At 50.4% G+C, this 26,784-nt stretch overlaps 1 protein-coding gene across 5 annotated transcripts; it reads right to left on the bottom strand.

Moving 5' to 3' along the window:
• C16H1orf159 (chromosome 16 C1orf159 homolog) lies at positions 1,121 to 26,170 on the bottom strand. 5 transcript variants are annotated; one of them, XM_018060558.1, is made up of 10 exons: positions 26,062 to 26,170; positions 10,153 to 10,259; positions 9,974 to 10,062; positions 8,376 to 8,451; positions 6,168 to 6,254; positions 5,790 to 5,855; positions 4,202 to 4,336; positions 3,539 to 3,564; positions 3,404 to 3,434; positions 1,121 to 2,318 (listed from the first exon to the last, which is right to left on the bottom strand). In XM_018060558.1, the coding sequence occupies exons 3-10, from the start codon at positions 10,043 to 10,045 to the stop codon at positions 2,221 to 2,223; spliced, it is 591 nt and encodes a 196-aa protein (XP_017916047.1). In that variant the 5' UTR covers positions 10,046 to 10,062; positions 10,153 to 10,259; positions 26,062 to 26,170; the 3' UTR covers positions 1,121 to 2,220. The 5 variants fall into 5 exon arrangements, with proteins under 5 accessions (XP_017916047.1, XP_017916046.1, XP_017916043.1 ...); XM_018060557.1 differs by lacking the exon at positions 26,062 to 26,170 and adding an exon at positions 10,634 to 14,502; XM_018060554.1 differs by adding an exon at positions 10,634 to 10,786 and having other exon boundaries at positions 2,235 to 3,434.

The raw sequence follows: 26,784 nt of genomic DNA, 5'->3' as shown, positions 1-26,784 counted from the left end.
GCATCTCAAGTGTGGGGGCAGAGGGCTGCAGGGTCAAATTCAGAGTTGAGTGTTGCTGCCAGGGGTGGCAGAGAAGGCAATGGCAACCCACTCCAGTACTCTTGCCTGGAAAATCCCATGGGCGGAGGAGCCTGGTAGGCTGCAGTCCATGGGGTCACTAAGAGTCAGATACGACTGAGCGACTTCACTTTCACTTTTCACTTTCATGCATTGAAGGAAATGGCAACCCACTCCAGTGTTCTTGCCTGGAGAATCCCAGGGACAGGGGCACCTGGTGGGCTGCCGTCTCTGGGGTCACACAGAGTCAGACACGACTTAAGTGACAGCAGCAGCAGCAGCCAGGGGTGGAGCAAAGCTGAGGCTGGGGGCTACAGGGCCAGGAACATTAGAGAAGAGGCGGCTCTGAGGTTCCCAGGGGAAGCCAAGGATCATCTTGCATCCACAGGAACTCCATGGGAACCCCACAGCCCTCCAAGGCTGTTGGCTGCGGAGGCAGGTGGTTCCGGGCCACTGTCCCCAGAAGAGGGTGGAGCCTCCCCCAAGCCCTGGTACGCTGACGCACTCCCACATGCTCAGGCCCAGGGCCACACAGACACCCCCCGGGAGGGTGCCCAATGGCTGCAAACCTCAGACCAGACAGTCCAGGCTCTCTGCCCTGCCCCCGCTCTGTCCTGACAACTGGCTAGGATGCCTGGGATGAAGCCACCAGTTGGCAAACATCCCTGTGCTCACCAGCCCCTCCAAGGGTCACCCACTCATCCTCGCCTCCCAAACGTGACAGCTGATGCTGGCCTCCACTCTGTGCCCATGTGTAACTTCCTCCTGGGGCTGTAAGCCAGGCACCACGGGTGCCCCATGGTTGTCTTGTCTGCACAGGCACGGTCTCTTCACAGAAAAACCTCCCTAAGAGGTACCCACACGCTTCCCTATTTCCGTCCTGACAACTGGGGGCCACTGCGATCTCCTACTCACATGAGGCCACTTGGGACAAGCCCCCTTCGCCCATGGCTAACATCCGCAGGGCTAGGGGCTGCCTGCAGGGTGGGGGTCTGGGTCCTCGTCAGGGGCTCCCCATCTCCCGTGAGAGGCTTCCTCCTTGCTGAGGAATAGGGAACCCTGGGGCAGTAAGAAAGGCCTGAGTGGTTTATTGACGCTAATTTCAGGTGGCTGCCGCTCATGGCCACCAGCCAGTCATCCGTTCATGTCCTGGTGACCAAGCTCACGTCCAGAAACTGCAAAGGCTCCAGTGGGAATCACGGTGCAGAAGTTGGGAGGCTGGCCACACAGGCCCTGCCTCGGGCGGCACGGACTCGGACCAGATCCTGAAGGAGGAGACAGCAGTCCCAATAGAGATTCTGGGGAGGCCAGGCCACACTCCACCCGCATGCAGCGGGTGCCCCAACACTCCTGTCTCCATGGGAACCTTGGCTGGTGCCTCAGGGTGGGGGCAGCCAGACAGGACTGCCAGCCAGTGAGGTCCTTGGGAGGCTGGCGTGATGAGCTAGTCCAGGCTTCCAGGCAGCAGTCACAGGTAAATGTGTCCCTGGGTGGACACGTCCCTGGGCAACCTTGACCTCCAGCAGTTTCAGGCCAGTTTCCATCCCCAGGTAGATGAGGACCTGTAGCGCCTGGGGCCCAGGCAGGGCTCAGATGAGGGCAGCATGCCTCTTGGACTTCTGTACAAAATGCGTTTCTGCTTAAACACAGACAGGAGTCAGCAGGAAGCCAAGCAGCTCGGTCCTGCAGCTCCTGGGACTAGGCAGCAATGCAGCACAGCCTGTGGTGCCTGAGCCTGGGGTGGGTGGGCGGTCCCCAGGCCTGTACCACCTCCATGTGGATGCAGCTGGAACTTCAAAGGCCTGGGCCTCACTGCTCTCAGAGAGGATGCAAGGAATCTGCTCACCATGGACTCCAGGGCAGAGGAGCATCTGGAGTCCTGTAGGCTGTCTCTCCCATGGGGCCCAGACCCCATGTGCCTGGCTCCCCACCTGGGCTCAAGGGCAGAGGCTGGAGTGATGCCCCGGGTTGGTCATACTGAGTGCCATGTGCGGTGAGGAAGGCCTGCAGGTGGGCGGCTCCCCTTGCATATGTGGCTGGAATCAGACGAGCCAAGCCAGGGCCATGTCTGAGCCCATCCCGAGGCCTCGCTGGGCAGTGCCCAGCCTTTGTGCATGGGGGCCCCTCTTCTGCGGTATGTGGAGTTGCGGGTGGACCTCGGGGTCAGACGTTGCTCACTCGGGCCTCCACAGAGGAGACAGTGGTGGGGCCTACATCTCTGTCCAAGGGCCGCTCACGCCGGACGTAGCGCGGCTTCCTCACTGAAATAGAGTCAGAGACAGGTGGGGTCAGAGCAGGGCCTGACGTGGCAGGAGGGCAGCAGGCTTCCCTGGGGCTCATGGGAGTGGGGGTGGGCAGCCACAGGGGAATGGGAGAGGAAGCGCACTGAGCTCCAACTCCTGGAAACCTGGAGCCCCTTGGCCAGGGCAAGGGTCTGGCTCTCCTGAAACACAAAGGTATAGGTCATGATATGCTATGGGGTAGACGGTGGCCCCCTGCAGTGTACCCATCCTAAGGCCCAGAAGCTGGGAATGTGACCTCACTTGGAGAAATGGTCTTGGCAGATGTGATTATCTGATGGGCCCTAAATCCAGCGACCAGTGTCCTCATGATAGGGAGGCAGAGAGCGGGAAACCCAGAGGGGAGAAGCCAGTGGAAGGTGGGCAGTGGCCAGAGGGCCACGAGCCCAGGGACACCTGCAATCCCAGAGGCCAGAAGAGGCAGGAGGGATCCACCCCCGGGCCTCTGGAAGGAACGGCTCTGCCCACACCTGGACTTCTGACTTCCGGCCTCCAGGACTGTGAGAGAAGACACTTCTGTCCTCTCAAGCCCCAATTTGCAGACTTTGTTATGGCCATCACGGGAGACAACGCAGGCACCTGTGCTTGGACATGGCGCCGCTCAGGAGAAATGAGGTGTGTGTTTCACCAGACAGAGCAGATCTAGCCTTGACAGAGTAGCTTCTCTGTCCCCCAAAGGAGGACGTCCCCACCTGTCCCCACTCCAGATCTCTGCATGGTGGCAGGAACAGTCTGGGGAGGAAGAGGCTGATGCCTGCTCTGTGGCTTGTGGCTGCGACCTCTCTACTCACGGCATCAACCGTGACACAGCTGACACAGTCAAACTAAAGTGCCCGTCACTCTGGAGGGGCCATGGGAGAGCTGATGAGAGCCACCAGCTCCTGGCTCAGGCAGAGCTGGGTCCTGGAGAAGGGCAGAGGGTGGCAGAGGTGACTCTGGATCCATGTTGGGAATCCTTGACACATTGAGCATCTGAGGAATAAAAGGGAAATTCTCACCAGAGACAAGGCACCCAATAGGATGCGGGGTAGGAGGAGCTGACGTACCTGAGGACTGAGGTGGGGGAATCATCACGGCCTTGAAAAGAGGAAAAGGCACAGTGAAAACTGTGGGCAGGATGACCACCAGCCCAGACGGACATGTACAGACACAGGGCCTCCGCCTGCCCACTGGGTACTTACGGCTTCGCCAGGCTGCAGGGCGGGAGCTGCAGGGAGAGCACAGGTGTCACCTGGAGGCCACAGAGCTGCCTCAGCCTGGGGTGGGGGCTGGCGCATAGCCTAAGGGAGCCTCAGCTTTGGGAGGCCTCAGCCTGTGGGGGTCCCTCAGCCTGGGGGGGCATAGCCTGGGGGACCCTCAGCTTAGGAAGGGTCCCCTCAGCCTAAACAGGTATTGAGGGGTCATCAGCCTGGACAGGGGTCCTCTCAGCCTAGGCAGGTGTCCATGTATCCCTCCGCCTGGGGATCCACAAGCCTGCAGAGGGTCCCCGGATCCAGGCTCACTCCAGTCCCCACTCCTGTGCCTGTGGGTGCCCTCAGCCTGCCCTTGAACTTGGGATGGTGTCCCCTCATCGCCTTCAATCAAGCCGCCCCCTCCCCTCCCCAGCATCCTGCCATGGAGCAGACAAGCCAGTCTGCAGAGTGTCTGCCACTGTCACCCTTCACACTGAGACCCCATGACATCCACACAGAGAATTCCTAGGACGTGCCCCCCCATCCTGACACAAGAGCCATGTGACAACCCAGTCCCCTCCAGGCTGCCTGAGATGGAGTTTTGCCCCCAGACACCAGCATCTTGGCCCTGCCCCATGCTGTTCCCCTGGGACCCCTGGCAGGAGGGGGTACCTCTGTTTCTTCCATAGAAGACCTTGGGCAGCTTGCTGGCTCGCTTGAGGTAGAAGAATGCAGCCACAGAGAGGATGAGGCCCGAGCTGATGAGAAATGTCCCCAGGAAGAGGGAGGCGGCCACCTGAGGGCCCCCTGCAAGCAAGGTGAGGGCTGGTCGTGTGCACACCTGGGTTCCCGCAGGGCCGAGGGTCCTGCATGCAGAGGTGTGGGTCTCCCCTGCACTCAGCTGACTCCCCAGGCATCAGCCGGGGAGTTCTCAGGGGGTGGGCTGTCGAGAGGTCCAGTGTCCCCAGCCCAAGCTCCCCATCTCCTCCTCATCACTTGGCACCCACTCAGGGCCCCACAGCTCTGGCACAAGGATGTACCCTGGCTCGCCTCACTGCAGCCTGTTGGCTGTCACCTGGGTGGCTTTCCCAGCACCAGGACACCAGCCATCTCCACCTCCACAGGATCAGGACAGCCAGCACACTGATGCCGAGCAGGGGGACTCTGCGTTCAGAAGCCTGTGGCAAGCGCCCTTCTGACCCTGCCATGTAGACAGGAGGCCAGCTACAGCCACACTGGAGCCTCAGGAGGGACGACTTCCAGCTAAACTGGCCTAGATTTGCCACAAAGGAAAGGGGCTCAACACTGGACTGCATGGGCCTTACCTACCACCCTCTGCTGCAGGGCCCAGCCCCATATCACAAGAGGTGGGCGCTGTCTGTGCCCAACTGCCCTAACACTGTTGTTCAGCCCACAGCAGCACAAGGCTACTTGCTTCCGGTTCTGAGACTCACAGGGAAGGCCTGAACCATTGGTCCAGGTCAACATGTCCTCTGCTGAAGGACCAGGGTCTGGACGATCATAACCCCCATCATGACCCCAACACCTCAGAAAAGGAGGTGGCCTCACTTATCCTCTTGAATCAACCTCAGGCCCAGGGCAAGTCCTGCTCCCTGACTGCAGTGGCCTCGGGTGGCCTGAGTACCACACCCCCATGGCCTGGCCACTCTGTGGCTCCGCAGGTGTGTCAGGTACGATGGGATGCCTGGCAGCAGGAGTCGGCTGGGGCCCAGAGTACCCAGGTGGCTCCTGTGTCTGCCCTGAGGACCAGGTGGCATAGTGGGCCCTTCTCTCTGCCTACAGTGTCTGTAGTCTCTTCAGAGACCTACGTCCTAGAGGAGCCCCCAGGGACAGGGCTGGGGTTTCTCAGGATGTCCTCCCATTGTGGAGAACCATACGTCTTGGGCTCCCAGGGACTGAGGAGCTTGGGCGGGGTGGTGGCTATGAGCAAGGCAAAAGGTTAAGACATGCGGCCTGTTCAGAGGCATGCGGGGACCCATGCCAAGTGACCCCAGCCACACCCACCCTTTTGAATCAACCCCAGACCCTGACTTCAAAGCTGATAAAGCCTCCAGACCATGGGCTCTGCTCTGTGAGCAGAGCGGGGTCCTGTGCAGAGCTCTTGGCTGGGGTGGAATCTGCCCTTGACTGTAGACATGGCCCTGCCGAGGCCAGCATGGGTGACTGGGTCTGCGCTGGAAACGGCTCTGATGGTGCCCTGCATCTCCCCAGAACTGGTGTGGTGAGCTGAGAAACTTACCGACATTCTGCCGCCCAGGCATCCCTGTGCTCTTGTTCACAGGGAACTGTGCACCTCGGCCGGCAACTGTGGAGGAGCACAGCGGTCAGTGCTGCTGGAGGACCCCCGGGGAGCCAGAGATGCAGCCCAAATGCAACTGTGGCCCGGAAATGAGAAAGGGAGGTGGCTGTGGAGGCAGAGCAGCCCTTGCCCCACAGCTGCTCTGAGGGACATAAGGACTCAGGGAGGGGACTCCTGGGGTGCCCACGGGGGGACAGTGGCCCAGGATGGGGGACAACAACCTGGATCCCCACCCTTTCCTCCAGAACTCGGAGGTGTGGGCCCCTGGTGAGAAGCAGGCCGGAGGACGGGGTGGGGAGGAGGGGCGGAAGGACATACGGCCTCTGCACTCAGAGCTGTTGTGGGTTCCGTTCCTGCACTGGATGCAGCTGACGCTCCCATCCTCGGCCGGGCGCCCGTAGCAGCCTGTGCCAGGGGACAGAGGATGCAGCTCGAAGCACAGCCATGCCAGCTGGCTGCCTTCAGGGAGTGCTATGCTTTGCATCTGTAAAACTACGTTTATTCCAGAACACTAGTTCACCCATTCTGGAAGTTTGGGTGGACTTCAGAAAAAGAAGCCCCTCCACAGGAACCACAGCCTGCCTTTTCTTGCCTGGGGATCCCCATGGGCCCCTTACTGGACGTCTCGGAAACGGCTTCTACAAGAATGGAATCTACAAGTATTAGGACTAGGCCTTCATTTCTTGTAAGAACCGGGCTTCTCTTCTGAAGCACGTGGACTCTTTTTCCTTCACTTGGCATTTCTTGGGAAGGGCAGACCTCAGGGAGGCATCTCAAGGAGGCCCAGGAATGTGGGGTCCTGGGCACAGACCTGTCACCAAGGCAGCAATACTCTCGAGGGCTCCCTTGGCCAGCCCTAAGGTAATTGGGCTCCTTGGCAAAACTGCCAGGGTGGCTGACCACGAGGAGGCCCTGGGCTGTGTGTGCAGGGCAGGACTAGCGACCAGACTTATGGAACAAAGGTTGATTTTATGGAGCATTATAGCACCTGGAAAAGGGCCCAGGGCCTGGCTCACTGGCTCTCCACCTTTCCCAGTGAGTAAGGAAGGTCACCGCCCAGAAAGGCCAGGAACCTTGGCACATGGGGACTCAGGAAGGGGGAATTCACCCCAACCTAAAGATACTAAGGTGAGGTCTGGAGGTGAGTCCTTGGCTAGGCTTCCTGGATTCAAGAGGCCTTCAGAAGTCCCATCTGAGAGTCTCTGTGAAGAGGCCAGCAAAGTAGACTTCAGAAGAGCCTATGTGTCAATCGCTGCTTTGGCTAAACTTCTTAATCAGGCCTAATTTAAAGAGGACAGACTTATTTTAAGGACAGTTTGTGTCACTGTGATTTCCTCTGGTGGAAAGGGGTAGCTGTAGAGAGAAGTGATCTTTTCAGTAGCAGACTGGTCTGGCTGGTGGACAGCAGACTCCAGTCCTGCTCTTCGACCTTGAGGTCCAGCCCCCATAAACTGGCCTGGATCCTGAAATCCCCGGTTCCCCGAGTCTGGCTCTGACTCTCCCAACTAACGTTTCTGCCTCTCGCCCACCTGCTGACTTGGAATCACCAAGAACCAAAACTGCCTTTTCCCAAAGCCCTGCAAACGGATGTGACCTTCACCTAGTTGGCAGTCAACTCAACAGGTCATGGCAACCTGCTGCCATGCGGGCCTTCTGGAAAGTTCCAGAGAAAATCGGGCTGTATCAAGGATTACCATGCTGCCCCCACCTGCTGCCCACGTGCAGAGGCCTCACTGCGGATGGAGCCCACCCGCAACTCTCTTTCTGACGTGGTCTATGGGATGGCCTGTCCCAGGGCTGATGGTCAGCACAGCGTGGGAGCCAGTGATTGCCTGATTCCATCTGCTTTCTTTCCCTTTTGCTGACCTCCTGTCGCACAACTTCTAACCCAAATCTCTCCATGGCTACCAACTTGGCTTTCAGTTTGTGACACTATCTGAAGGTAAAGGTTCAAGCGGGGACTGAAGGAAACCAGAATATGTCACCACTTCAGGACAGAGACTGTTTTGAGGTGAGGCAATGAAAAACAGCAGGTGCCAGAAGGGTGCTCTGACCTTCCTTTTCTTTCCAGAAGTAGGAAACAAACCCCATGAGAGCTGCCCCTTTCCCCCAACCACGAGGAGATGGGACTCAGGGGCCTTGTCACCATACCCCTCGATCCCCTTCAGCTGCCCGTGTCTCAGTCCCTTGCCCACAATCACCTCCTCATTCAATTTGATGTGTTAGCACTGAGGTTCTGCCACTTGTTTGGGGCTTCATTTCCTCCTGAGTCAAAATGTGTGTAAAACTTCACACATTTGTGTACTTTGCTGCTCCTATCTTACGTCAGCTTGTCTCAACCCAGCTGAAACTCGCTGCAGGAAACAGGCAGTCTTGCCTGCCCCTACCTCCCAGGACGAGGCCACTGTGTCCTCCTGGGGTTCTGCCCCAACTCTCAAGATGAGGCCCCATCAACCCTGCTGCCTCTGCCCACACCCCAGCCCCTCCTTCCCCAGGCCGTCTAGGCTGGTTCACACCAAAGCTCACCTGGGCCACACAGGCTAGTGCCTGGGCAGGTGGCATTGATGTCTCCCGCATCCACACAGCACTCAGGCTGCTGACCCTAGAGGGGAGACAGTGATGAGTTTCTGTGGCCAGGTGGCATGTGTGGGGCCAGGCCCAGGGTGGTATCCACAGGGGCTCCCAGAGAGCTCACCCCTACACCCAGGGCCCAGCCTCCTGTAGTCAGCATCTGGGGACTGCACCTGCTGACCTAGAGCGAGGTCAGGACACACGATCACACTGCACAGACTCTCCCTGGGACAGTACTTGCTGTCTGGCAAGCGTTTGGAGATTGAATCAACAACTGAGGTGTCTGGTTGGGACCTGCTGGGGCACTCTCCCCAGCACCCAGACTCCCAACAGCAGGAAGGAGACTCCCTCGGGCTGACCCAGAGAGCCTGTCGGGGGGTGCTGGAGCAGCCTAGTGGGCAGTGATGGACCTCTCCTCCGCTGCCCGCTGCCCTCCCTCGAGCCCTCCATGTTGCCCTCCCTCGGGGCCTCCACGCCACTCTTTCTCAGGGATCTCTGGGATCGGGGGCAGAGCTGCTACCTCTCGCCTTGTGAGCTACAGGCAGGCACAGGGCAGGCATTTCAAACATGAAGTTATTAGTCTACACTTGCAGCTGGTGGCTTTGAAAATCAAAAAACGAGCCTGCTAAGAAAGCAAGCACATGTGTTTCTGGACTGTGGTGACTCAGGAAGATAAACCCAGGCTCCCGTGGCCTCCCTGGTGAGAGGCCTGGGTGGCTCTCATGACGTGTCTGCCCCTCGCTCCCGACCAAACAGCTCACAGTCCTGGACACCTCAGTGATGCTCCTGCAATTCTACAGACACCCCCTGGGGGGGTTCCAGCTTGGCCCCCACAGAGGAAAAGTTTGCCCCAGGCAGCACTTCGGGGCAAACACGCTGGCCAGGCCCACATGCAAGAGTGGGCGGTGCGGGTGCTTCATTCACAGACCAGATGGTTAGAGGTGCCTTGAGAGGGTGTTCCAGGCAGCTCTGCTCCGTGTTTACCCAGGTTTCCCAAGACCCGGCGCAGGACTGGCAAGGAGCGCCAAAGGGTGGCCAAGAAATGGAGGGTGCCATGGGGGCCAGACCAAGCCTGAGAAGGGAGGCTCAGCTGTCCTGTCCCACCCAACCCAGCTGAGGCAGAGCAGCTGGAAGGCCCACCATCCTGGAGACGGGCAGCCGGGTGTGTGTAGACGTGGCCAGGCACCTCCAGGAACCACCACTCAGCACACCTGTCACTGACTTGGTAGTTGTCAACTGGCCAAGTTGAGCCTGGAGCGGGCATCTCTGTCTATCCCACTAGCTCTGGCCAGTGCCAGTGGGCAGCTGTGTGGAGACCCCACTTCAGCTCCAAGAAGAGGTCCAGCTGGGCAGAGGGAAAGGAGGGTCTAGCAGGCAGAGAGGAGCAGGGGCCATGGGTAGGCCCATGTGTCAGCTGCCCACCCAGAGTCACAAGCCCCAACCCTACAGGGTGTACAGTCAGTGTCTCTGGGGCTGGGACAAGGGTGGCGCCCACAGGTGGAAGGGCAAGACCCTCTGGTGAAGGGCCCACTGGCCACATGACAGGTGCTTACCGCAGTTCCTGAGGCTCTGCTAGCAACTTCCACCAGGAGGCCAGCCAGGAAGACGGCACGCCGGAGTGCCATGTCCCGGAGTGCAGGCTCTGTGAGAGAGGGGTGCTGTGTGGCCACAGGTGCCACCTGCCAGCGCAGGGCACAGTTGAGGGAGGTGGGCTGGGGCAGAGGACACTTACCTGGCCCTCTTGGACGTGGGCTGCAGACATTCAGGCCCTTGCCACCCTTGATCAGCAGTCAGGGGGTTGGTTGCTGGCTCTAGAGTGTCACAACCCTGGAGCCCAGCCTGCAAATCCAGGTGGACAGGTGAGGCCCTGCTGCTGGTCAAGCACAGCCAAACACGTCTGGGCCTTGGCCTTGGGGCTCAGGGTCCAATCAGACTTCCCTTCAGGAGCCCCTAGGGCTCAGCCCGCCCGAATCAGGATCCGACAGACTCACTCCCTCCCACTGGCTTTCCACCGCCCATGAACTGGGTCTTCCCAGAAGGGAGGCTGAACCTGAGTGGAGGGGTCAGGGGAGGTGGCCATTCTACCCGCCACTTCATCCTGTCCTCGTAAGACCCGAATTCAATTTCCAGCGTTTTCACCCAGAGATAGAACTGCCTGGCGGTGGGTGTGCCTTTGAAGGGCCAGGCCGGTCAGAGGAACATGAGCTGCCCACCTGCCATCATCACAGAAGGGCGTGTGAGCAACCTCCAGCTGGGCGACGGCACAGGGAGTCCAGGGCAAGAGCTTCTGATGGGCAGTGGGTCCAGAGAGCAAACAGACGAAATAGGATCACCGGCCTCAAGTAAACTTCCTAACACGGAAACCACTAGAAACGAGACAGCCCAGGTGATTTAGTGCTCATGCTGCCACATCTCTAGAGTAACCAGGGAAACACACTAGCCTGCACGACCCTGGAAGTAAACGTTAGTTGGATTTTTAATCAATTTCTGCAAGGTGGGAACCACAATTATAATCTGTCCCAAACACACAAAAGTCACTTCTAAAAAGACTTCTCTCTTAATAAAAACAGCTGTAGGAGGAAGCTGTGCATGAGGAAGACGAGCTCAGGTTCAAGGGAGGGTGTGTCCCAAAGAGCGCACTTGGGCCTGGGGGATGACGAGCGGCTCCGTCCACTGGCCCAGGGCCCAGGGGTCCCAGGCTGGGGTCTGTCCTGTTGCTTGCTCTGTGCTGGGTTCAGTCCAGGCTGATGGAGCAGATGGCGCTCCCCCAGTCTGGAGTCAAGTACCCTCATTAAAAACACCAGCTCTTCCTTGGGGCACCAGCCCCTTTCTGGGATGTGAAGTCCCCTCAGTGGCAACTACTGGTGTCACACGCTGCCAACTTTGATTCAGGAATCAGCTCAGCCGACACCTCCATCTGCTTAACAGACACCACTGATAGTGTGCACACCACACTGTCCCTCCTCAGACCCCACCACTACACGTGGACTGTGTCTCTTGGAATTTCGGGGGAAAAGACCACACCATCCACGCACCTTGGGTTGGGCTCCTGCCCATCAGCATGGCCGCCAGGATCTTTGAATTCCTCTGTACTTTGCCCTCTTGTGACTCAGTGGCATCCACTGTAAGGACGCTTCCCCTGCCCACTGCCTGCCAATTGCCACATGGCTATTTCCACATTTTGGCTAACGCTGCCGGAGACATTCTTGGGCCTGTTCCTGCACGGTCACTTGCCTTCTTTCTTGGGTCAACATCTGGAAGCACTGGGTCAAGGTAACTCTGGGAAGCTAATGCCCAGCTCTTCTCTGGCCATGGCTCCACATGCAGCCCCTGCAGCTCTGAGCGCCTCACCTGCTCTGGCCACACCACGTCGTGATCACACACTGTCGGGTGGGCGGTGGTTCTCTGTTCCCATCTGTGTTTCTGTAACTAGATATGGTCAGCACCTCTGTCCTGCTTGTGGGCCGCTCACACACCTTACATCTCTTGTGATGAGTCTGTTCACTTCTCTGGGCCACCATGTTTGGCTGAGTTGTCTTTCTATTATTATGTGCTAGCTCTTCACATGTCCTTTGCTGGGTATGTGTACTGCAGACATTTCTCCCATTCTGTGACTTGTCTTTTCATTTCCTTATGGGTCTCTTTAGAACAAATTAAAAATTAACTGCATCCATTTTTTCTCTAATGGTTCTTGCTTTTTTCCATCCTAAGGACTTTTTCAGATTTCTTAGCATCTTCTATATAAATAATCATGTCCTATGCAAATAAATGCAGCTTTTACTTCTTTACTTTTCCTGGAAGCTTGTTTCAGGGCACAGCATTTGGTCTACGCTAGAGAACATGCACTAGAAGGAATCTGTGTTCTGTTTCTGATGGGTGTGGCTCTATAAACACCCCTCAGGTCAAGATTCCAGGAGCACTGTTCAGACCCTCTATGTCTTCACTGATTTCTTTAGGTCTTTTGTTCTAACAACTGGTGAGAGAAAGATGTTAAAATTGCCTATGATTGTGGAATTGCTTATTATTCCCTTTATTGGGTACATTTGTAACTGATATGTTTTTCTGATGAAACCACCTCTTTATCACTAGAATTTTCTGGTTCTCTTTGGTAATACTCCTTATCTTGAACCTACTTTACCTGATATTAGTACAACCACTCCAGCCTTCTTGTGCTATTTGTATACATACACGTTTTGCATCCACTTATTTTCAGCTTGTGATTTTTATGTTTAAAGTGAATCTCTCATAGACAGCATGTCATAGGGTCTTGCTTATTACCCATTTTATCATTTCTAACTTTTAACTGGAGAGTTTAGTCCATTAATATTTAATGTAAATATCACTGTGGTTAGACTCAGGTCTACCATTTTATTATTTGTTTTCTACTTGTTCCTTTGTCTTAATACCTAAAAGATTATTTTTTTAAGAACAGTTTTGGGCTCATCGCTAAACTAAGCAGGAAGTAAGAGAGTTTCATACATCTGCTGCCCCCACATAAGCAGAGCCTCTTCCACTATTAACACCCTGCCCCAGGGAAGTACTCTGATGAACCTACATGGGCACATCACTCTTGCCTCAAGTCCATGTTTAGAACAGGGTCACTTTTGATGCTGGGCTTTGGCAAGTGTATAATGACACTATGGCTGGGTTTAAGGCTACTGTTTTGTTTTCTGCTCATCTCTCCAGTGTTTTACTTCTCTCTTTCCTGCTTTCTTTCATATTATTTGGATTTTTTTTTAAGTTCCCTTTCAATTTATCTTCTTTAGTTATGGTTCTCTGCATAATTTCATGGTTGTTGCTCTGACCCCATTTCACAGCCTGCTTAGAACACGGCAGCACGACACGCCAAGGCAGAACCTGCAGGTCCGTGGACCCCTCACCCGTGGCTTCATGTGATGGCCATCATGCGTATTTCACCTGCATGCATTACAAACTCAAGACACGTTCTGGTTTTTTTCTTTAAATACATATTGCACGTTTTTTTTGTGGGGGGGGGAGTCATGCGGCATGCAGGATCTTAGTTATCCGATCTGGCATTGAGCTAGTGCTCCCTACATACGCAGTGTGGAATCTTAATCACTGGACTGCCAGGGAAGTCCCTAAATACATACTTTAAAGAAGACGTTCCCCCAGGTATTTACTCTTTTTGATGCTCATCACTCGCATAAAGATCTGAGTTTCACTCTCATATCATTTACCTTCAGCCAGGAAAAACTTCCTTTAGCATTTCTGACAATATACAGATGATGGCAACAAATTCTATCAGCTTCCCTTTTTCTGAAAATATCTGTATTTAGCACATGCGGCTGGGAAGCTGACTATCTTTCCTCCAGCATTCCACTGGCCTTATGTGATAAGTTCCCAGTGTTTGCAGCACTGTGTGTGTGTAATCTGTTGTTTTTCTCTGGCTGCTTTCAAGATTTTTAAAGTGAAGCTTAAAGTGTTTAGTAACTTAAAAATGATGTGCCCAGGTGCGGCGGTAGTCATATTCACCCAGTTTGAGACTCCCTGAGCTTCTTTAATCGGGAGAGTCTGTTCGTCAAGCACTTCTCCTGCCCCACCGTGCCTCTCACCTCCCCTCTGGGCTCCACAGTCACTGTGCATTTCACACTTGTCGCTGCCCTCTGAGTCCCTAAGGCTCCTCTGGCTTCCCCCCATCTGACTACTTCTTGTCCTTTCCAGTCTATTATGCCCATTCAGTGAATGTTTTATTTCAAGTGTTATATTTTTCAATTCTAAATTTCCATTTGGCTGGTTTTAAAAAACATCTTCTATCCCTCTGCTGAGATTTCCTATGTTTCTGTTCACTAGGAGTGTCTTTTCCTTTATGTCACTGAACACAGTTACTCCGTTGGCTTTGAAGTGCTTGTCTGATCACCCAACACCTGAGTCATTACATGATGACAGTCTGTTGACTGTATTTTCCCTTGAGGATGGTTCACAGCACCCCAGCTCTTTGTATGTGGAGTAACTTTGGATTGCAAAGACTCTGCAATCTGTTATGTTGCAGAGACTCTGAATTCAATTATATTCCTCTGGAGAGAGGAATGGTTTATGATTTGGTGGTAGTGGTTTAGTCGCTAAGTCGTGTCTGACTTTTGCGACCCCATGGACTGTAGCCTGCCAGGCTCCTCTGTTCATGGGATTCTCCATGCAAGAATACTGGAGTGGGTTGCCATTTCCTTCTCCAGGGGATCTTCCTGACCCAGGAATCAAGCCTGGGTCTACTGCAGTGCAGGCTGATTCTTTACAGAGCTACAAGGGAAGCAAGGGAAGAGAGTTTATGGTTATGATTTAGTAGGTAATTAATTTCATTAGATTCAAAAAGGAAACCGTCACCATCAATGTTGTGATAAGCAGTGGCCTCACTCTTGGTTGAGGTGGCTTCCTACCTGCCCTGTGTATGCCTGGTTCAGGGCTTAGCCAGAAATCGGAGCAGAATTTATTTGCAGAATTCCTTTTTCTGGGAATTCTCTTACTCTGAAGCAGCTGCATCTGCCCAGTTCCTCCCCTTGTCTAACAAGTAAGAGTGCGGTCTTTCCACCAGAGTTCTAACCACCCCACACCACCGCTGCGACTGCACTGCCCTCAAAGTTAAGACGCACAAACAGGAAACACACTCTGGGCCTGCCACTTCCTCTAAGTTTAAGCTGCCCGCAGAGCCTGCCTGCCATGTCCCTTCTCAGGTGTCCTCAGGCAGCTGCTCCCCATAGCTTGTTCTTGGTTGATAACTGCCACCTGAGGGAGAGTTGCTTTGTTGGAGCTAATTCTTCTACCCTGGGAACAACTAACTGCACTGCATGGTTTTTTAATTCAAAAACCCAATGGTGGGCACAGAGGCTGTTTCCGACGTGCTGCCCCTGGTCAGCAGCAGGGCTCATGGAGAGAACTGCTGGGCCACGATGGTCTTGTCTCCACTGGGCAGGAGTCAGCCCCAGGGAAACAAACAGGGGATGGACGCCCAAACACTATTCTCGTTTAAGAGCGTGACTCCAGTTGCAAAAAGATTAATTTAAAATAGTAAGTTACACTGAACGTTACTTTAGTAGCCCCTTTCATCTCTAAAACATTCCCCGAAGGATGATCAAATTAATCATCTGAGTTTATTCTCCTATGATATGTATTTTCACAACTTAGAGATTTGTCGCAGTCTCTCTTTGCTGCAGATCCTGGATCTCCAAGGGATGTGTGTAACCACAGCAAGAACAGCAACCATACTGTACCTGCTGTGTGCCAAGCACCACTCTGAGTTCTTCACTCATATCGACCCATTCGACCTTCCAACAACGCGTACAATAGACTCCTTTTAAAGAGTGGAAAACGGGCTTGCACAAGACCACATGGCAAATACATGGCAGGGTGAGGACCAGCCAGGCCTGGTGCCAGAGCATCTATCTACCCACCACACTGACTTGGGGTCCAAAGGTTTCTCCTGAAGCCAGTGGGCACTGCTTGTTTTACAACGTTCAACTAATACATTCAGCATGTGCAGTTCTACAGAAATTCTCCCTTTTTAATTTTGGCTGCACAGAGAGACTTGTAGAATTTTAATTCCCTGACCAGGGATCGATCCCAGGCCCTCGGCAGGGGGAGCACAGTCTTAGCCACTGGACTCAGAAATTCTCAATGTAGTAAACAAAGGCATCTGAGACTTTAAAAATTAAATATAATACACCTCTATTTTTAAAGAATATTAGCTAAAGATAAAAATTGTGTTGTAGGATCTTCTAGCACAAGAAGTAAAACATGCCTCCAAGAGTACAAGAAGTAGAAGGTGGTCACTGGGACCCTCTGTATACAGATCTCACATTGTTTGTGAAGTATAGGATTAATTTTTAAGGTAAACCATGACAAAATAAATGTCTACAGGAACCCCTAAAAAAGTAACATAAAAGGGCAGAACTAAAAAGTCAATAAAGATCAAACAAAATTTTTAAAAACTTGGATTCCAGGAAAGGAGGAATAGAGAAACAGATGGAAAAATGGAAATCAAACATGAAGGTGGTAGACTTAAACCCAAACACTCTAATAATCGTACTAACTGTAAATGGACTAAATACCCCATCAAAAAGTAGAGATTAACACTACTAACCCCTAGGGAAATGCAGCAAATATACTACTCCACAACCATGAGGATGGCTGCTATCAAAAAAACCCAGAAAAAATGAATGTGGAGAAATTTCCACCACCTTTTCTGTTGCTGGGGGAAATGTTAAGTGGTGCAGCTGCTGTAGAAAAGGGCAGGGCAGTTTCTCAAATAAAACAGAATTACCATATGATCCAGCAATTACACTTGTGATTATACACTCAAAAAAATAAAAAACAGGGTCTTACACTGGTGTCCACAGTAGCATTATTCACAATAGCCACACATACACAGAAAGGGTAGAAACAACCCAGATATCCATCAATGAATGAATAAACAAAATGTGGGCCATCCATACAATGGAATATTATTCAGCCTTATACAGAAGGAAATTCTGATACATGCTGTAACATGGGTGACATAATAAAAAGTGAAATAAGCCAGTCACAAGAGGACAAATAATGTATGATTCCACTTATATGAGGTCACCAGGGTCATCAAATCCATAGAGACAAAAAGTAGGAGGGTGGGTGCCAGGGGCTGGACAAGAGGGATGGGAGTTAGTGTTCAATGGGGATAGAGTTTCAATTTGGGAAGATGGAAAGTTCTAGAGGCAGATGGTGGTTAAGTGTTGTACAATATCATAAAAATTCTTAACGTTATAGGCTACAGACTTTAAAATGGTAAATTTCATATTATGTATATTTTACTGCAATAAAATATCTAGAAAAAATGAAAATACATAATACATATAAAGTGCCTCACAAATGATAGTTATTAAAGTTATTTTTTTAATAGAGATTGTCAGATTGAATAAAAAAGCAAGACCAGATGATATGTGCTTTATAAGAAACAAGTTTGACTCTTGTATAGATATATATAAATAATATGCATAATATACATATTCTAGAAAACTCATGAATTTTTGCCTAACTAAAAATAATTATGACAGTTTCATTCCACTTAACTTAGTATGAATCGATTGCTAGGTTTCTAATTTTAAAAATAGATATGTGACAAGCAACAAAGGTTTGCTGTACAGCATGAGGAATTATTGTCAATATCTTGTAATAACCTACAATAGAAAATATAAAAAATAATATAAGTTTATGTATAACTGAATCACACAAAAAAAGAATTCTACATTTTGAAATTTAGTAATGTTTATCTTTTTGCCAGTTTTTCTAAATGTCCTATGGACATCTAATAACGTATGATATACAAAATTTTAAATATTTTATGTAGGATATAAGATTAATATAAATTAATGTAAGTAGAAATCTATATTTAAATTATTAATGACATCATTCAAGATGCTCCTATTCTTTTTTCTGCACTTGATAAAAGATTCTCAGAGAAATGTTAATATGTCTCACTATGATTATATTTTTTTCCCTTATATTTCTTCTGATTTTTGCTTTATGTATCTTTGTTCCTTTGTTGTTACATGTCAAATGGTTTTATGATGTCTATCTTCTTTGTGAACTGTACTTTTATCATTAAAACTATTCATCTTTGTTTCATTTAAAAATAAATAAAATTTAAAAAGAAGCAAATATTTTTAAAAAAGAAACAAGCTTGAAACACAAAGACACAGAATATTGAAAGCACAAGATGGAAAAGATAGTCTATACAATTACTGAGCATAAAACACTCATGCCGATATACTGATACCAGACAAAGCAGACTTCAAGAAGATAACTGTCTTAGAGAAGAGAGGGACCTTTCACAACAATAACACAGTAAATTCATCAAGAAGATAAATGAATCTTCTTGTACTGATTTGTACGCACTCAATAGAACCTTCCAAATACATGAAGTTGACAGAACTAAAAGGAAAAAGATCCACAACTGTGATCGGAAACTTTAATATCCCTCTTTCAATAACTGATTGGATGAGTAGACAGAGAAAAAGAGAAAAAGGATATATCAACTGATTCAACTTAACTCACAAGTATAGAATATGACACTCAACAAAAGTATAATACACATTCTTAAGTGGAAACAAAATATTCACTAACAGACCATATGCTAGACCATAAGACAAGTGTCAACAAACTCAAAGGGTAAAAATCATACAGAATATATTTTCTAAGTGTAATTATAAATCAATAACTAAAGATGCTCAGAAAATCTCCAAATATTTGTAAATGAAACAATAGACTTCTAAATCACTCATGGATCAAACACAAGAAAATTTCAAGTATTTTTAACAAAAAGATAAAGTGCAATCTATCAGATTTTGGGTAGGGAACTAAGCAGTGCTTAGAAAGAAATCTGTGGTTTTTAATGCCTGTATAAGAAAAGACAAATGTAAAATCATCGATCTATGCTTCCATCTAAGAAGACAGAAAAAGACGACTGAATTAAACCATATAAGGCAGATGAAGGGAAATAATAAGAGTAGAAATGAATGAAACGAAAAATGAACAAAAGTTAGAGAAAATAAGCCAAGTCAAAAGTTGGTTCTTTGAAAAGATTAATGAAATTGATAAACCTCTAGCAAGAATAATAAAAAAAATCAATGTGAATTATCTACATAGAAATTAAAAAGCAGACAGGCATCACTACAAATACTACAAACCTGATGGGACCATCAGTCAATCTTATAAACAATTTAAAGCCAATATATTCAACAACTTAGAGGAAATGAGCAAATTTATTTAAATACACAAATTAACAAAAATGAGACAAATGAAGAAGAAAATCTGAACAATCTCTTATATACGTTAAAGAAATTGGGAGCTTTTCTGGTGGTCCAGTGGTTAAGAATTCACCTTGCAATGCAAGGAACACCGGTCCAATCTCTGTCTGGGAAGAGCCCACATGCTGCAGAGCAATTGAGCCCGTGCACTGCAACTACTGGGCCTGCACGCCTAGAGCCCATGCTCTCCAACAGGAGAAGCCACCACACGGAGAAGCCCTTGCTCTGCAGCGACACAGTAGCCACCGCTTGCCACAACTAGAGAAAGCCCATGAGCAGCAACAAAGACCGAGCACAGCCAAAAATAAATAAATATGTTTTTTTAAAAAAAGAAACTGAATTAATAACATTAAAACTTCCCACAAAAAAAGCAATGAACCCAGATGGCTTCAATGGTGAAGTCTATCAAATAATTAAGGAAGAATTAATGCCTATACAACACAAAGCCCTTCAGAAAGCAGAGGGGAAGACATCTGTTCCAACTCGGTTATAAGCCCAGCAAGCAGGACTCAGACCCAGACCAGCAAAACCAGACAGAAAAAAGACAAAAACATCACAAGGGGAAAAAAAGCAGACTAACATCCCTCATGAACACAGATCCCCAAACTCTTAACAAAACATTAGCAAACTGCATGCCTGCATTCAACAAATAATGAAAGGTGACAAAACACAACCAAACAAGTTTCTTCCAGGAACATAAGATTGACTTTACATCAAAACCAGCAATCAACCACTTTAACAGAATAAAGGGGTTCTACTAAATATGACCATTTTAGCAGATGCAAAACAAGCATTTGACAAAATTTCAGGCCCATTCATAGTAACACTCAATAAACTGAAAACAGAAGGAGATACCCTCAGCATGAAGGAAGACATCCCCAAACAACCCACAGCTCATGACAGGCTGACGGAGACGAGGCCGAGGACACTCAGCCTCTGCAGGTCTTGTCAACACTGCCCGTGGCTCAAGCCAGAGCAGTAACGACAGAAAACAAAGCAGAAGCCACAAGGATTAGAAACAGGAGTGATCCTGCCTCTGTGCTCACAGCATGATTGTTCATACGGGAAATCCTAGGAAATTTTAAAAACCTGCTATGATTTGTAGGTGAATTCAGCAATGTTCCAAGAATATAAAGTGAAAATGCAAAATCAATTGTTATTTCTATACACTGGCAACAAGTGACTGGAAAATGAAACTTAATAAATATTAATATCATTCACGATAGCATCCAAAAACAATCTATTGGTGGGAACAGATTTAATTTAAAAATGTGTAAGAGCTGTACACAGAAAACTACAAAATACTGCTGAGAGAAGTTCAAGATCCAAGTAATGGAAAGATATACTATAATGGTGTGTGTATATATATATATACATATATAGGCGCACACACACACATATATATGTGTGATATCTCCGTTAATCCATGTAAATGAACTGGAAGACTCAATATTATTAAGATTAATTCTCCCCAAATTGATCCAATATTTTATATAATCCCAAGCAAAATTACAGCAGGCTTTTTCTGAGGAACTGTCACAAGACAGTGTGGACTGATGAACAGAGATTAGTGTAACAGAAACTGACCCTCACAAAAACAATCAAATGATTTGCGACAAGGTGCCAAAGCAATTCAATAGGGAAAGCAAAATTTTTTCAACAAATGATGCTGGACAGCTGGTTACTCACATGGAATAAAAAGTGAACCTAGGACTTCCTTGGTGGTCCTGTAGTTAAAAATCTGCCTGCCAGTGCTGAAGACACAGGTTCAATCTCTGGTCCCATTATCACACTATGGAGCGTGCACTCTAGAGCCCACAAGCCACTACTGAAGCTTGCAGCCCCTAGAGCCTGTGCTCCGCCACTGCAATGAGAAGCTCGCGCATCCTGCTTGCCATAACTAGGAAAGCCTGCTTCCAAACGAAAACCTACCGCAGCCAAAAAAGGTGAAACTAGGCTCACAGCATACGAAAAATTAATTAGAGACAGTTCACAAACCACCTGATGTGAAGAGCCAACTCACTGGAAGAGACCCTGATGCTGGGAAAGATTGAAGGCAGGAGGAGAAGGGGACCACAGAGGATGAGACGGTTGGATGGCATCACCGACTCAATGAACATAGTTTGAGCAAGCTCTGGGAGATGGTGAAGGACAGGAAGGCCTGGTTTTTGGCCTTCAGTCCAAACTGGTTTTTGCAGTCACAAAGAGTTGGACACAACTCAGCAACTGAACAACACAGACCTAAACACAAAACTGAATCTATTAACTTTCTACAAGAAATTACAGGAGATTATCTTTGTGACTTTTGGTTGTGTGCGTGCATGCTCAGTTGCTTCAGCTGTGTCTGACTCTGTGTGACCCTATGGACTACAGCCTGTCAGGCTGCTCTGTCCATGGGATTCTTCAGGCAAGAATACTAGAGTGGGTTGCCATGCTCTCCTACAGGGGATCTTCCTGACCCAGGGATCGCACCCACGTCTCTTCTGTCTACCTATATCGGCAGGCAGGTTCTTTACCATGAGCACCACCTAGGAAGCCCTTGATTTTTGGTTAGGTAAAGACTTTTAAATAGAACACCGAAAGCATGAACCAAAAAAGAAAAACTGACAAAATGAACTTCAACAATATTAAACACTTTCGCTCATTAAAATACACTGTTATGGTGGATATACACTCTATACATTTGCCAAAACCCACAGAAAGTTATATCATAGAGTATACTTTAATATATGCAAAAAAATCAACACCACCCACCAGGGATGTCAGGACGGAAAGCAGACTGTGGCCACCGAATCTAACTGCATCACAACGTGTGACACTAACACACAGGAGGGGACAGGATGAGAGTGTTTGGAAAATACTCTTTGGAAATTGTTAAGACCAGTGATAAGAAGAAACAGAATATAAAACACTGTACTCAAGTTGATAATTTTGTTTCTCAAGGTGGGGAGGTATATCAGTGAACAATTCTGAAACTGCTTTCTAAATACATTGGGGTGGGACAAATAAGAAAATGATGGCAATGGTGGTGAGAAGGTTACACATAAGCACTTTCGTTACAGATTACAGGTTACAGACACACAGGTGAACAGGTATATACTTACCTATCTGCTAAGAGGACTACAAGCAATGACCCCAGCAGCAATGCCCACACCCACTGCCTGGTTCCTGGTCTCTAAATCCCACTCTCCAATGAAATGAACTAGCGCTCCCTGGAGAACTGTGGCAGGACACTACAAGAGGGAGAGAAGCCGGAGTGGCTGGCAGTGTGAGAAAGGGAAGTTCTTAAAAGTAGCAGCTAGGGGCTGATGACGTCCTGGTGGTCAAGGCTGGAACAGGTGAGCAGCCAGACAAACAGCACAGAGCTGGGTCCCCTCCAGAGTGCAGACACACACCCACAAGTCCGTCCTCCTCATGGAATTCCAGACCACACGGTGGGTCTTCCCTGAGCTTAGCTCCCACCCCCAGTAGGGTGGGCTGCCTCTCCCTGCATGGCTGCCAAAGAGACTGGAGAACAGGACAAGGAGCAACTCTCCTTGGCAAGACACCACCCGAGCCAGGTGACCAGGCCAAAAGCCCCATGATGTCGTGCAAACGTCAGCTGCCCTGATGTGATGTGACAAGAGGGCCACCTCACTTCTGGGGTCTTCTTTCCAAAAATCCACAACCCCTATCCAACCAGAAGAAAACACAGAAGACAAACCCCAAATCAGGGACATGCTACAAACATCTGAGGAGTCTTCCTCATAGCTGTCATGGGATCCAGGGCAGAAAGAAGCCCTGGGGCAGCATGTGACCCAAAGCCTGGAGGGCCGGGAACAGTAACGGAGCGCTATCGCGTTTTAGCTTTCACAAATGTGCCTCGGTTTGCAACTTTTCTGTAAATCTAAAACTACTCCAAAAGATTTTAAGTTAATTTAAAAAAGACACAATAATGTGAATAGGCAAGTTCAAACAATGGACAGTAATATCTATCCATCTGTATTAAACCCCAGTCTCCTGCATTATAGACAGATTCTTTATCGACTGAGCCAGGGCTTCCCCAGAGAAGGCAATGGCACCCCACTCTAGTACTCTTGCCTGGAAAATCCCATGGATGGAGGAGCCTGGCAGGCTACAGTCCATGAGATCATAAAGAGTTGGAGACATGACTGAGCACACACACACACACACACACACACACACACACACACACACACACACACACACACACACACACACACACACACACACACACACACACACACACACACACACACACCTGTCTCGGCTTGTATCCAGGGACCTAAAGGACCTGCTTAGATGCCTTGAGTGGGTGCGACAGGTCCAGCATCAATGTTCAAGCACATGCAAACGGAAGATACAAGCAAACACCTCTGCCCACCAGGCCCACACAGCAGTCTCATGCCCACAGAACAGACATGGAAGAATGTGCACAATTCTGTCACCCAAGGCAATGCCAGGAACCCACCCAAGTGCCCTCCAGGGACCGGTATCATGCTGAGGACAACTAAGGCCACTCCACAGACCACAAGGTCTACCATGGCACCACAAAGGAATGTGGCAGAAGTCAGAACTGTGCCTGCTTCTGGGAGGTGGGTCTGGGAAGGCTTGGGAAGGCTTGGGAAGTCTCAGTCAGCCCAGGGCAGCGTAGACAAGGTGCTGCTCCTCACAGAACTGGGTCTGGGAGGCCCAAGATCTGGGTGCTGGCAGATCTGGGTCTGGTGAGGCCCTTTCTGGACTGCAGAAGGCTTCTTTCTCAAGATCCTCCAGGCCCTTCCTTGGTGTGCGAGCAACTGTGTTCCTCCTGTTGCTAGTGTATTGATCCCCTCGTGGGCCCCACCTTACCCTGAGCACCCCCAAGGGCCAAGCTGTAGACACCAACACATGGGGATCAGGGCTTCCACCCACCGATCCAGAGGACACAACACGAGGGAAGCTTTAGGGATGACAGAAGCGCCCTCTATCACCACAATGTGCCAGCTACACAGCTGTATACATTTGTCAAAATTGGTCAAACTGAATCTATGCACCTCACTTATGTGAATTATACTTAATCATAAACTGAATGATTGCAATTCATTTTCAATTTTGAAAATCTTAGCCAAAAAGCTAAGGAATTGGGTACAAAAACTTATTCAAGGTAATTAAAAATTTGGTGAGAATTTAAATTGTACCATGTTTTCTTTCACAACTCATTTTTCCTTAGAGGAATTGGTTTCAAGGAAGAAGTCACTGTGATTTCTGAACAAGTAACACAACCCACTCCAGTGTTCTTGCCTGGAGAATCCCAGGGAAGGGGAAGCCTGGTGGGCTGCCGTCTACCGGGTCGCACAGAGTCGGACACAACTGAAGCGACTTAGCAGCAGCAGCAACACTTCAGGTATCCGGGGGGGTAATTATTCTAGCCCATCAATTTCCTGATGCTGGGAAAAGCTGAGGGCAAGAGAAGGGGGCAACAGAGGATGATATGGTTGGATGGCATCACTGACTTAATGGAAACGTGTTTGAGCAAACTCAAGGAGACAGTGATGGACAGAGAAGTCTGGTGTGCTGCAGTTCATGGGATTACAAACAGTCGGCTATTACTGAGCTACGGAAAAACAACAACAATCAACTGGGGTTGGGTGCTGGCCAGAAAACCTCACGAACGCCTTTCCAACAGGAGGCCCTGCCCGGGAGATCACGGTGGGAATGCACACTTCGCCAACCTTCCCCGCGGCTGTGGCTGGAGAACGGAGAGGGGCAGGGGGCCAACTGCTTCAAAGTTCACGTTGCTGATCTTTGCTTTTGCTTCTCCCACTGGATCTCCAGCTCCTCAGCGAGGCCACCGCTCATCAGCGTCTCAGCAAGCAAAGAGCGCCGAGGCGGAACTTGGCTCTCGGGACAGAATGAGAACACAGACTCCTCGCTCACATGCTGCCCGTTCCGAAAATCCCCCCGCGCTCATGGAGGATCATCAGCGCAGTTATCGATCTGACAGCTGTACAGAAAACACTCCAGGCTGCTCACACGCTCTGTGGCCTCAGCAGCGCCGAGACGGTGCTGCCGGAGGACCCCTGGAGACTCGCTGGAAGGGGTCCTTGGTCTTGGGGACGCAGAATTCTCAGTGATGCGGTGACCAGAGGGCGTTCTTCAGGTGAATTACCGGACAAATCACAGCTTACCTCGCGGAACTGGGCAATACAGGAGAGGCGGCAGCGCCCTCGGGGTGCCGGTGACCCTTTGAGGCGCGGCCGCTCCGCCTTTGGGAGGAGCGCCCGGGGCGGGGTGGGGCGCGCATGTGCCAGGAGAAACTTTCCGGAAAACCCAGGTTTTATTTCCTCCGAGGAGCTGGTGAGATCACTGTGGCGGTTCAGATTCCGGCTAACACAGACGGCTGTGGGGGTGCTGGGAGGAGCGGAGAAGGACGGGACCCAGCTCTACCCCCGCAGGCACAGGGACCCCGGAACAGGACAAAAGGGCCACCTGGGCGCTCGGGAACCTCCGAGGAGCGCGTTACCCCGAACGCTGTGCCTTGAAACGCTGTGAGACGCGCGCCCGAACCCCGGTATCAAATAAACGGAAACTAAGCGTCAATTAAATCGTCCTGATGACAACGCACACAGACCCTGCTGAGCCACAGTGGACAATCTAGGGCGATAAACCCACTCCCTGGCCCTTCCGCGCGGCGGAGGCGGCTGGAGCCGGTGACCGGGACGCGGAACGCGGAGGAGCAAAGCGGCCGGACTCCGCGCCACCGCCCCACCCCGCCACTGCACCCTTGCCGGGGGGCCGCACCCTGAGGGCTGCCCCAGCCCCTGGCCCGCCCCCGCGCGCCCGCACCGCCCCCCCGCCGGCCCCTCACTCACCCCCGCGCCCTTCGAGTTCCTCTTTCGTACCCCCCGCCCTCCAGGCGGTCGCGTTGTGCCCCCTGGGACTTGTAGTCTCTCCGCCACCCGAGCCAGAGCGCCAGGGAGCGTGGCTCCCAGCCCAAAACTACACCTCCCAGCGGTCAACGGTAAAACCGCCCAGTCAAGTGGGTGACGGCCCAGAGTTCTCGCGAGATCTAAAGTTGCACGCAGAGCGACGTGGGAAGTGTAGTCTAGGGCCCGGATCAGGTCTGTTCAGTTCGGTTCGGTCGTTCAGTCGTGTCCGACTCTTTACGACCCCATGGACTGCAGCACGCCAGGCTTCTCTGTCCATCACCAACTCCCGGAGCTTACTCAAGCTCATGTCCATCAAGTCGGTGATGCCATCGAACCATCTCATCCTCTGTCATCCGCTTCTCCTCCTGCCTTCAGTCTTTCCCAGCATCAGGGTCTTTTCCAGTGAGTCAGTTCTTCACATAAAGTGGCCAAAGGATTGGAGTTTCAGTTTCAGCATCAGTCCTTCCAATGAATATTCAGGACTGATTTCCTTTTAGGATGGACTGTTTGGATCTCCTTGCAGTCTAAGGGACTCTGAAGGGCCTTCTCCAACACCACAGTTCAAAAGCATCAATTCTTTGGCGCTCAGCTCTCTTTATAGTCCAACTCTCACATCCATACATGACTAGTGGAAAAACCATAGCCTTGACTAGACGGACCTTAGTT

The sequence above is a fragment of the Capra hircus genome, chromosome 16, assembly GCF_001704415.2.
Source record: "Capra hircus breed San Clemente chromosome 16, ASM170441v1, whole genome shotgun sequence".
In the NCBI taxonomy this organism is placed as follows: Eukaryota; Metazoa; Chordata; class Mammalia; order Artiodactyla; family Bovidae; genus Capra; species Capra hircus.
The sequence above is the reverse complement of the archived record's forward strand: the minus strand, read 5'-3'. Positions and strand labels throughout refer to the sequence as shown.

Excerpts from the sequence above, each read along its gene's own strand:
- C16H1orf159 (XM_018060554.1), bottom strand. The coding sequence starts at position 10,045 with ATGGCACTCCGGCGTGCCGTCTTCCTGGCTGGCCTCCTGGTGGAAGTT. Across the intron at positions 6,255-8,375 it reads CACTAGCCTGTGTGGCCCAG|GCTGCTACGGGCGCCCGGCC; the intron begins GTGAGCTTTGGT and ends CCCCTGGCACAG. Across the intron at positions 3,435-3,538 it reads CCCTGCAGCCTGGCGAAGCC|GCCGTGATGATTCCCCCACC; the intron begins GTAAGTACCCAG and ends CCTCTTTTCAAG.